Here is a 12,764-nt window from a genome sequence, read left to right as displayed (position 1 = left end):
CATACATAATTGTAGCATCTGTCTCCTCACATTAAGGTCATCACCAAAGCCAACAACATCCTGAACAGCATCAGCAGCTCCGCTGTGTGCACCGAGGTCATCCAGTCTGCTCAGGGCATGGAGTACCTGCTGGGTGAGGAAACACAAGCTTCACACACTCACGCACACACACACACACACACACACACACACACACACACACACACACACACACACACACACACACACACACACACACACACACACACACACACACACACACACACACACACACACACACACACACACACACACACACACACACACACACACACTACTATAAAGAAGCCAGGAGTAGCTGTATAGTGTGAACCAGAGGCTGTTAAAGAGGCCTTACACCTCCTGAAGGACAGAGAGGACAGACAGTGAGCTCTGGTGGGATGTGTTATCCCAGCCTGCTCTGAGGTCCTGCTCCCTTAGTGTGCCTCTCTGATTTTAACGAGCTGTGACTGGGAAACATGTCACAGCTCGGCACCGAACACAGCTTGCTTTCCTGAAAATGTGACAAAAACACCAACCCAACATGTTTTTGTGATTTTTTTGTACTTGTGTATTTCCTGTTACAGGTGTGGTGGAGGTGTATCGTGTCACCAGGCGTGTGGAGCTGGGCGTCAAGGCGACGGCTGTGTGCTCTGAGAAGCTGCAGCAGCTGCTGAAGGACATCAGCCGCGTGTGGAACAATCTCATGGGCTTCATGTCGCTGGCCAAGCTCGCTGTAAGTCACTCAAACAAAAGGAGATCTTTCTCTAGAGCACAGGACAGTTTTTAAAGTGAAGCTCCCAAACACATAAAAAGAATCTTTCAAAACATGTTTGTAGTGGTGAAATAAAACAGAGAATAAACTCAAACTGAAATTGCCTCTGAGATACCTGAAAGCAAATCTAACGCAGTAAAAATAATCCAATGTCCATGCCAAAGTATCCTTTCTTGCATTTATTTTGTTGTATTCCAATTATACAATACATCAAGAATAATAGTTTCACCTGTGGCTTTTCCTTAGTTTTCCCTGGTAAAAAAAACATATGCTCGTGATGGTGCACTAATCCCACCACCACCTGTCTCAATATATAATAATCACCAGATCACCCAATTCCACAAAACTGCCTTCTAAATAAAAATGTATTTAACGATGATTAATTTAATATTAACATAAACAGCTAGAGAATAAGTGTTTTAATAAATAAATAATATGAATCAATATATTGCTCCAACGATGTTCAAACTCTTCAAGTTCAGGTACACACATACACATGTGGCTGCCAATGGCATAATGAAATACTAACAAATCCAATATCAGCAGTCCATTAGCTCAAAATCAATGATTCATTGATTTGTTTGCGATGTAGCTGAGCTTTCAGATAGGTCAGCCTTCAGATTCAATGGGAGGACAAGAATTGTATAGATTTATTTATTCAGCTTTCTGCTACCGTCTGTAAAGCAGAAACCAAGGAGCCTTATCGTATTTCACACTTCAGAATAATGACACAGCATCTCAAGGAAGGGGCAGAGAATACAAAAAAGAAAAAATGTTTAATTTAAGCTTTTTTTTTCTCTTAAAAGAAAATATATTTATGCTGGTCGTGTTTGTTTTTACTCAACACAGCTGAAGTCAAGGCGAGTCTTTCTAAAAGGTTGATGATGCTCGGAGATGTTTACTGTAAGCAGAGTTGTTCTCTCTGCTGTTATTATAAGAACATAAATGACTACATTTAGCGGTGCGGCAGGAAGTAAAATATGTGTTTTTTTCTGTGTAGCCTGATGACACCTCCCTCGACTTCTCCTCCTGTATCTTGAGACACGGCATTAAGAATGCCAAGGAGTTGGCTTGTGGTGTGTGTCTGCTCAACGTTGACTCTCGCAGCAAGGTTAGTGTTCACACACACACACAGAATAACTAACCGGACACATGTTTACAAAAATGTTATGCTCATCCACACTGGATAACAACTGACATTTCTTTGGCTTTGAAACGTTTTGCAGAGAAAAGAAGAAAGCACTATTGGACGTCTGTTTAAACGAGTATGAGACATTTAACTGTCAAATATATCTCACTCAACTCTTTCCCACTGGGGGCCTATTCTGCTCTTACCGACAAGCATGATGGGGGTCCAAAGTGACAGGACTCACTTCTCTCCACTGCTCCTCTCCCACACTGTACTGTAGATGAAGGGAATCAGCCAAAATCACTTTGGGATTTCTTGACCTGTCGCTAAGGCCCACCCCTCTTAGTTACCATTTCTATGCCTGGCAAGCTATCCATTTTCACAAGTCACATGTATCACGTTTGAAATGACCCAAAAGCAGTTCCACTTTTCAAGCCAGACTTGATTTTAGTGAGAATAATGAAAGCTGGCAGAGCAGCCTTTGCTAGCTATAGAAGGGTTTTTTGCCCCCACTCACTTGTTTTGTGGCCACACACATGATGAAAGACTGAGGCTGAATCTGAATGTCCCTGGTAAAGATTGGGCTTCCTCACCAGCTTATGACCGTAAGCAAACCAAGCTTCCTTGTATTGCAGTGCAGAAATAGTTACTGTAGTTTGAGAAATGATAAAAAGTACAATCACACGGCTATCAATGTTAGCATAATCAGGTTAATTTGCTTAGCATACACCTGTCTCTAACAGGACCCTAATGTGCACCGCTTCAACATGAGAAGAAATGCAAAGCTTGTTGTGCCTTGTTAAGGTTGCTCAGATTTTATTGGACAATCACCGTAACGGATAATAATGTACGCTCTTGAAATAAGTGAGAGAGGAGAACTGTCACTTTGGCACCTCAGGGGAGGTTGTTGCACTCTGGGATTGGTTCTTCAAGGTCACAAAGGTCATCACTCTGTCTTGGATGGGTTTCATTGTCTGTCCTGTCTCCTTTCTCTCCTGAGGTAACAGCTCACCTCCTTGCAGCTAACAATCATTGGTGTTTCTGATAAGTGTTCACTTATTATCTCCGGCTGGTGCAGTATGTGCAGAGCTGCTGTGTGTCTGCCTCCTCGCCTACAGAGGCTGTTTCTTCGACGTGGGCCTAATGGTGTTCTGGACCCTGAGGTTCAGAGGGCAGGACGGTGGCGCTGATTGTTTCTCACGTTCACCCTGCTGCTCACTCTGCTGCTCAGCCAGGAGCAGACGGATGGTCCAGGAGAGATATGGCTGACTGAGAGGCATCATGGATGCCAGCAGATGTGGCTTACACATTAGTCATTACAATCGACAGAGTTCCCGCGGGGTCTTAAAAAGTCTTACATTTGAAAGGTACTTCTGTATTGCGATCGCGTCTAAATGTGTTTCGGGGGAAATGTCCGGGCTGCAAAGTAACCAGTACGGTAATAGCCTTTCAGTTCCCCCCAACAATTTGTATTGAGTTAAATCAACATGGAACCAGTAATCACTAACTTTGTTTCCCCCGGCCCCTTATTGGAGAACACCCAGCTAGTAACCTAGCAACCAAGCTTCAGCTAGCGGCAGTCAGAAAATGATGTATCTTCGAATCCACTTACAAATTAATATGGGGAAGTGTAAGTTCCACCGTATTTGGTTGGAAAACATCTAATTTAGTGCTTGGTTGAAACCAGTGGCGGGAACCTGTTTGAAGCCTGCTGCACCTTTTGCAAAAATAAATTAGCGTTTGTTTTGCTAATGTAGCGTTAGCTAGTGCTGCGTTAGCTAGTGCAGCAGCTCCCGCAACAACACCGGGGGACCTCCGGGCGACGTTTGGGTCTACGTTAACCCTAAAAGCGGAGGTGCTGTGGATGCTAAATATCGTCTAAACACCAATCATACAACAGCAACGATGGAAGATTGTAGCCAAGGCAGCAGAGCTCTGAATTTAGCTCTTGTCACTCTCTCTCACTCACTCACTCACTCACTCACTCACTCACTCACTCACTCACTCACTCACTCACTCACTCACTCACTCACTCACTCACTCACTCACTCACTCACTCACTCACTCACTCACTCACTCACACACACACACACACACACACACACACACACACACACACACACACACACACACACACACCCACTAGGGCAGGGGTGCCCACACTTTTTTGGCTGGTGAGCTACTTTTGAAATGACCAGCTAACCGAGGTCTACCAACCAAAAATAAAAACCCAAATTGCAAGGGTTGCTGAATAACACGTTTTATTTTTACATGGAATAACTACAATAGGGCTGCAACAAACGACTAATTTGATTATCGATTAATCTATAGATTAATGAAACGATTAATCGACTATTCGGACTACTACTGTGTGCCTTGCACAATTTCTCAAACGCTCTTATTTAGCCATCAACTTTTAGATTTAGTTTGAGGTTGTTTTAGGCATGTGGAAACTAACAATGAAGACAATAAAGATGAATACTTGATTCAAAAATACATATATTATTAAATTAACTTAACAAATTGTGAACAAAATTAACATTGCTTTTTATTTGAATTAAATAAATAATATTTCACATCAAAAGAAACAACAATGTTTTAACAAATCTTATTAAATAATCTGATGACAGAACTGGAAACAGAATAGCTGAAACTTTAACAAAATAAATAACTCAGTTACCTCTAATCATTAACCCATGTTTGTATAATGTAGTTAACTCCGTGTGTTGCTGCTAGCATACATAACACCTGAGGTGGAAACGTTACTCGTGGATGGGGCTACAGAGCTACTCGAAAGACAGTCGAACCCGGTGCATTCCTCCGTCTGAATGTGGTGCACTTTTGCTAAATGTTTAGACAAATTGCTCGTGTTACCGCCCTTACATGCTAAACTCTTTTGGTGACGAGCATTGTCCACCTCAAGACGGGTAACATGTAACCACACCTTGGAGCGCTTCTCTCCACCATCTCCTCCGTGTGTTGCTGGCATGTAGCAGCTGCGTGTGTGTAAACTGCCCCGCCCCCTCACACACAGACGGGAGAGAGATCTGGTCTGGATTGGAAAGGTCGAAAATACACCGACCATAGACGCATTTGTTTGTCTTTTTGCATGTTAGAAACGAGTTGGCGACACTAAGACTAAGAGATAATGTTTGTGTAGCAATAATACATGACCTTTCTCTTTCTCAACTCGCTACTCGGAGGGAAGTCGCTGTCATATGCCTTGTGAACACTCCGATAATGCCTCTCCACGTTACCTTTCTTTGGCAGAGCGACGCTTGCTTTACAAATAAGGCAAATAACCTTTGAATGTGACATCACAAACAAAGATTCTCCCTCCCATTCTGTGTGGAAGTGGTATGTCTTTAGCTTTTTGCTCGTTCCCGCACTCATTTTGTTGTTTGTCTCTCCCGGCACTTGACTGATTTTGTATCGCTTTGCATTCTGTGTTAACAGACTGGAAAGCAATAGGTCGCTTTTTCTGTCAATCAAGTCAACTCCTGAATTAAGTGGCAGGGAGGCCAAAGGAGGAGGGATCAAAACCTGTTTTGTCTATTTTAACGGAGCTGGATTTTTTTTAATTTATGAATGACTCGCGATCTACCAGCATTGCCCCCGCGGTCGACCGGTCGACCGCGGTCGACGTACTGGGCACCTCTGCACTAGGGCGATTAATATCACGATTATTAAATACGATTATTCATTGACTCTTAAAACATCCATTTATTGAACTTTAAAATAAATAATAATTTGAACAGTATCTTTTTAACTGTTGATTACCCTGAATGTATATTTCAACTGAAAAACCAATACAAAAATTAATTAAATAAATGATACAATTAAATAAATAATATCAAAAATAATAAATACCAATAAATAAGATCAACAAATATTTTGGAGCGCACTTCCACAAGCTACTAAACATATATAAATATGATAAATAAATTAGACTAAAATTAATTAGATCAAATATGTTGTCTTGCACTGTCACAACCTATCAAAGCAAAATAATCTTTTTTTTCGATTATGTTGTTTTCGTAACTGTGCAGGCCAAAATCGTAATTGCGATTTTAAAATACGATTAATTGCACAGCACTAACACGCACACACTCAAGCACACACAGACACACACTCAAGCACACACAGACACACACACACACACACACACACACACACACACACACACACACACACACACACACACACACACACACACACACACACACACACACACACACACACACACACACACACACCCACCCACTAGGGCGATTAATATCACGATTATTAAATACGATTATTCATTGACTCTTAAAACATCCATTTATTGAACTTTAAAATAAATAATAATTTGAACAGTATCTTTTTAACTGTTGATTACCCTGAATGTATATTTCAACTGAAAAACCAATACAAAAATTAATTAAATAAATGATACAATTAAATAAATAATATCAAAAATAATAAATACCAATAAATAAGATCAACAAATATTTTGGAGCGCACTTCCACAAGCTACTAAACATATATAAATATGATAAATAAATTAGACTAAAATTAATTAGATCAAATATGTTGTCTTGCACTGTCACAACCTATCAAAGCAAAATAATCTTTTTTTTCGATTATGTTGTTTTCGTAACTGTGCAGGCCAAAATCGTAATTGCAATTTTAAAATACGATTAATTGCACAGCACTAACACGCACACACTCAAGCACACACAGACACACACTCAAGCACACACACACACACACACACACACACACACACACACACACACACACACACACACACACACACACACACACACACACACACACACACACTAGGGCGATTAATATCACGATTATTAAATACGATTATTCATTGACTCTTAAAACATCCATTTATTGAACTTTAAAATAAATAATAATTTGAACAGTATCTTTTTAACTGTTGATTACCCTGAATGTATATTTCAACTGAAAAACCAATACAAAAATTAATTAAATAAATGATACAATTAAATAAATAATATCAAAAATAATAAATACCAATAAATAAGATCAACAAATATTTTGGAGCGCACTTCCACAAGCTACTAAACATATATAAATATGATAAATAAATTAGACTAAAATTAATTAGATCAAATATGTTGTCTTGCACTGTCACAACCTATCAAAGCAAAATAATCTTTTTTTTCGATTATGTTGTTTTCGTAACTGTGCAGGCCAAAATCGTAATTGCGATTTTAAAATACGATTAATTGCACAGCACTAACACGCACACACTCAAGCACACACAGACACACACACACACTCAAGCACACACAGACACACACACACACTCAAGCACACACAGACACACACTCAAGCACACACAGACACACACACACACTCAAGCACACACAGACACACACACACACTCAAGCACACACAGACACACACTCAAGCACACACAGACACACACACACACTCAAGCACACACAGACACACACTCAAGCACACACAGACACACACACACACTCAAGCACACACAGACACACACACACATACACACTTTTTGTCTAACACGCTAACACAGTTCTGTGTACTGTTAAGGTGTTATGTTCAGTCATTGTTCTCATGTTGAACATGAATACATTTACTTTGTAAGTAATTATGGGACGTATTTCTTCTTTCATAGCAATTTTCCTTCATACTTTCTTGCCGTGAAATAGGTCTTAAATTCTATTCAAAGTGGTCTTAAAAAGGTCTTAAAAAGTCTTAAATTTGAGTTGACGAAACCTGCAGGGACCTTGAATCGAGAATAGACCTGCACACAAACACACTCTCTCACCTCCCACTCTGCATAGAGCCAGCCTGAAATGAATGCAGCTTTATTTTGTCTCTGTGCCACTAGCATGAGATTAATAAGCCATTTTCTAATTGCATTTTTAGCAGAGCCACTGGTGAAAGCGAATATAAAAGCCAAGTGGAGAATAGCATCCCCTCAGAGTATAATGAAGGTGAAAGAAGAGCTCAGGCTGCTGCAGACGGCACTGATTGTTGAAATGTCCTTTAGTGAAGAGGTGCTGATTTGTTTTTCTACCAAAGGGACTGAGGGGAAGAGATGTTGATGTGCCATCAAAGAAATGTAACCGCAGAACAGCTCAATAGCTCCTGCTTTATTTGTGCTGAGTATTTCAATGTTTGCTATAAATGTTTTATTCCTATTGTTGACACAAATGGTATTTCTTGTTGCTGTTGAACGGAATATGTGTTGGTAGCATCTGTGTCTCCTTCGGGTCAGGAGGCAGCAAGGAGCCGCCTGCAGCAGCTTCATCACAGTTTGTCTGCATTCATGTTTTATCATAAGTGATCGTTTTCTGCTAATGATGCTCCAGCGCCTCTGCTTAATGATAAATGCTCATTTGAGCAATTAGAGGGAGAAGCACTGGAAACATTCAGCATTCCTTTTGATATACGTATATATATTAATGCAGGTTTCTGAAGTGCCTTGAGTGTTTGGATGGATTGTTCTGTGTAGCTTTTACTTGAGGAAGTGTGGCAAGAGAGCAAAGAGAAATATGGATCTTAGATTTGTTTGCAACCTGTTGTTGACCCGTCTCTGTCACACTCTGCTGATCTGCACCTCAGGGGACCAGGGTCCCTAAACAGTTGAATGCATGACTCTGTTAATACCACGCCTCAAAGGATTGGGAAATGGCAAAATGTCAGTCTGGAAAAGTTCAGTATAAAACAAATACCACATGACAAATCATTGTCGATTTTCTTGTTGGTTTTCTTTGTAAAGAATATTTGTTTGCTAATATGGCTGCTGATTTATTTCATTACTGCTTTTACGCTCACAGTGAAAGCATTGCAGTAATTGATGCGGCAGGCTCGTACCGACAGATGAAGGTCATCTTTGGGAATGTTAAAGTGAATCAGTCCAAAGTTGGGTTTGACACAGGCTTTGGTGAAGAAAATGTGTGTTGCGTCTCTTTTCACCTCAAAGTCTAGATGTGCAGAATGTTCAGATCCCTCTGTCAGTATGTTCCGAAACAAAGATGTAATTGAAATGTTCTGTGTCTTGTTGAAGCCGATAATAACAGCGACAGAACAACATCTGATTGTCTATCACATTTATATCACTGGCGTTCAGTCACTACTTTCAACATGAAACCGTTTCACAGGATCTGCTGGATATATCTCTGTTCCTGTTCAAAGCATTTCAAAACTGAAATCATGTACACCCTTCAGTGTTCTGCACAGAAAGTGAAGCGTCATGACGGTAATGGTGTCCTCTGAGAGAAGCCTTGCTGAGGAAGACTGCACTGATTTGCTACCATGAGCATACTCAACAGACATTTCATCAATATTTGTGATCAATCTCATCTCTTTGAGAGGGAATATTTGAGTCCGGAGGGATAATAACTTGGACTCAACTCGCTGATCTGCTCGCTGCTTATTCTGCGCAAACTTACCTTTGATCTGGACTTTGCATGCACATCCTGACTCCTCTTGCCCTTGCAGACATTGATTAGGAACAATACCAGGAGGGTGAGGGTAACTATGCCTCGCTTATTTTTTGTTCTTTCATTGTTGAAGAATAAAAAGCAAAAAAGAAGACCTGGGTAGTTTTGATTATCGTGTAACCTGGTAGAGCTCAGTTTGATCCCGCCTTACACGAACATGCAGCTGCAAAGGTCAGCTGTATTATTGAGGAAGATCTGACCGGCTTGAAAGTATGAATACTCTCATTGTGTTTGAGAGTAGTTACTAGTGCATGTGCTGAGAAAGTACGGCAAGCACTTTGGGACAATCAGTGCGTTTTAAATAACTATCATTTAAATACAACATGGTAATGTAATCCCAAAACGTTTAACTTTTACATAAATGCCATTAAAGTCTCTTGATTTAATTGTAAAAAGTGCATTTACTTAGTAGTTTCAATATAAAAAAAAGCAATTAATGAAAACAACATCCATATTTCATTTCTCAGAGTGTAGTGGCTGCATGTACAACATCTGTCAAGTGAAAACTGAACAATTGGCATTACACTTACTGCCACACAGGTGAAGTCTAGGAGGGAGTCTGAGTGGGTGAGGGTGAAGGGGGGAGAACAGGTGAGAGAGGGGAAGGCTCTGCTGGGTGTCTTTGTGTTTCACTCTGCTGCATCCCCCCCGCTAACATGTTCTAGCTTTGGCTGGCGTAGGTGCAGGTTTTGTGCAAACAAGTAGGCCAAGGCACAGAAGAGCACTGAAAAGGAAATTGCTCTGCTTATGTGAGTGTGTGAGGAAGTCCTTCATCCTGCAGACTGCTTTCAGACAGGTGGAGAGGCTCTGCTGTGTTTGGTATGCAGTTGTTGCTTTCTGCATGTGTCTACCTTCTGTGTGGGAGGCTAGGATTCACTGCACATGACTCATTCCCCCTCATTTCACCAGGGATGCAAACTCTGAAGCAGCTCATCACACACATTAGGTTCTCCTCGTTACACACAGCCCTCAAGTGGGGAGCAGATCATCAAATTGTTCATTTTCTTTGGCTTTTACACAATTTGAGGTTATCAGCCACAGAAGCAAATCATATTATGGAGCAACGAGTGTGGGGTGCCCCTCTGGACATGTTGCCCTTTGTCTCCAGCTAAACAAAATGAAGTGAAGCGTGTCTGCTGGTACACAGCACGGACAAACCTTCTGCACCCTTACTCTAAATGAAACGATGGCTAATCTTTCGAGCCAGTTTGATGAGCAGATATTCGATAGCATCAGACTCTTAACTGCTAAATAGAACTCTTTAGATAAATATGATGTTGCATAAAGGCAATGATAATCATGTTTGTGTGTCAAGCCCGAGGTCAGCTGTACTACTGACACACTGTCCTCTTAACCTCAGCTGCTCTATTGCTACTAAAATGCCTCTTTAGGTAATTCAATGACTGTCTAAACTAAACATAATCTATTATTTCTTTATTTAGTCTTCTATTTGCCCCTATCCCTATTTTTCCATAAATATTGCTCAGAAAAGAATTAAAAGACCACTACAAAATTATTTCTTTCTCTGGTTTTACTATTTGTAAGTATGTGTTTGAGTAAAATTAACCTTTTTTTGACTTTATTCTATAAACTACTGACAACATTTCTCTGTGTTGGAATTGAACAGACACGGGAAAGGAATGGCTGCCATACATACTGTACATGTAGAGAGAACAATTTTGAGTGGTCTATTTATTTTTTCCAGAGCTGTATTTATTCTTCATCACTTGAAGACATGTGTGTGATTATTGTATTAGTTTTAAGATGACTGCACTTTTAGGAAACCGTCATTTGTTTATATTTCTTCATTTTGACTACTATAGGTTTTGAATTATTTATAGGCTTTGTATTTATTTTGCATAAACGTGGACCAGTACTTGCTTACAGCGTAATGCAGACGTGTGTTTGTACACATGGTAAATATGATTTCCTTGCATTGCATGTAACCCATGTGTGTTGAAGCCCTTCTCTTGCCAGAGGCTGAGATGTACGGCAGCGTCAGGAACATGGAGGATGAGCTGCAGTGCTGCTCTCATATAAACATGGGACTTTCTAGTATTCAAACATTAACCCTTGGGATGCATTAGAGGCTGATACATCATTGTAACCCTATCCAGAATGAAATCACCACACAGTAAAGGCATAGGAAAGTGTCTCATATCCTGCTTCTCCTCCTGTGAGCTCAGATGAGTTAATGCCTCTCCCTGATGCAGGTGTGTGATCTCTCCCCCTTTCGCTCTGACAGGCGTTCAACTCGGAGACGGACAACTTCAAGCTGCTGTACGGGGGCCACCAGTACCACGCCAGCTGTGCCAACTTCTGGATCAACTGTGTGGAGCCCAAACCCCCCGGCCTCATCCTGCCCGACCTGCTCTGAGCCCTGGGCTGCCGCTGCCATGGCAACGGGCAAAGGCTAATCAACACCAGATAGGTGGACTGACAACGCGCCTCAAACTGCACCGAGTCTGTATTTATGTGTTTTTATTCTGCAATCTCTCTTTCGTCACAACTAAGCTGTCCCAGATCTGGCCATTTGTTATAATGTAAAGTTTTGTATAAATATATATGTACCATCTATGCTGTTATTGTTATTGTTACTCTTTAACTCTTTCAGAGAAATGTACTAAACATATGTCTTGTTTTCACTGCTGGAAAAAGGTCATTATTAATTGAATATCTTGAGTCATATTTATATTATTAGGTGTGCAATAAGATTAGTGACACTGGAGGAGGACGGCTGTAAACATTGTGAGTTTTTAATGTCCCTTGTTGCTTTGTTTAGGAGGATATTTATTCATGACTCTCTGTTTCCACTGAACCAGAGCTGTTGAATTATACACCTTTAATTGAACTTGAATTACATGTGTTGTTCGGGTCTGTTTGATGACACTCTGAAGCTGTGTTGGTTTTAATAAGACATCTTTAACTTTCAAACTGAGGCAGGTGAATACCTTTTTGTTAATTGTGTTGAATCGACTGCTTTGAATGTTTTGTTGCACTCTTGAGGAGAATTACGAAACTCTTTGGCTATTTAAATTATAGATTTGATGTGTGTAGAAGTTGGGATTTTGGGGACCTGAAAGAAACCATGTTATTTGGAAGTTTGGAACAAGACCCATTCTTATCTAAACTACAGAACTACTAGCTACTTGTATACAACAGTGTCATGCTTCAGCGTTGTAATTATGACCGTAGACTGTATATATGCCTATGATTGTCACTAACTGTAATGTGAATTTGATGTAAATAAATATGCATACAGTTTAATTACTGTCAGAGATGATTATATCAGTCAAATGTAAAGTCTGCCTTCAATTAAAACTCATACCAATCACTGTAA

General features: G+C 40.3%; 1 protein-coding gene across 6 annotated transcripts in view; it reads left to right on the top strand.

Moving 5' to 3' along the window:
• Nucleotides 1–12,764, top strand: part of synrg (synergin, gamma) — a 40,525-nt gene extending 27,761 nt beyond the window's left edge. For 5 of the 6 annotated variants that reach the window (XM_079675067.1, XM_079675070.1, XM_079675069.1 and 2 more), the window contains 5 exons: nt 37–133; nt 606–754; nt 1,794–1,904; nt 2,020–2,058; nt 11,670–12,764. In XM_079675067.1, the coding sequence (XP_079531193.1) occupies nt 37–133; nt 606–754; nt 1,794–1,904; nt 2,020–2,058; nt 11,670–11,801 (528 nt within the window). In that variant the 3' untranslated portion in view covers nt 11,802–12,764. The remainder of the gene's footprint in view (nt 1–36; nt 134–605; nt 755–1,793; nt 1,905–2,019; nt 2,059–11,669) is intronic. The other variant, XM_079675068.1, reaches the window with a different exon arrangement.

Source organism: Notothenia rossii, assembly GCF_949606895.1.
Source record: "Notothenia rossii genome assembly, chromosome: 4".
Taxonomy (NCBI): domain Eukaryota; kingdom Metazoa; phylum Chordata; class Actinopteri; order Perciformes; family Nototheniidae; genus Notothenia; species Notothenia rossii.
The sequence above is the reverse complement of the archived record's forward strand: the minus strand, read 5'-3'. Positions and strand labels throughout refer to the sequence as shown.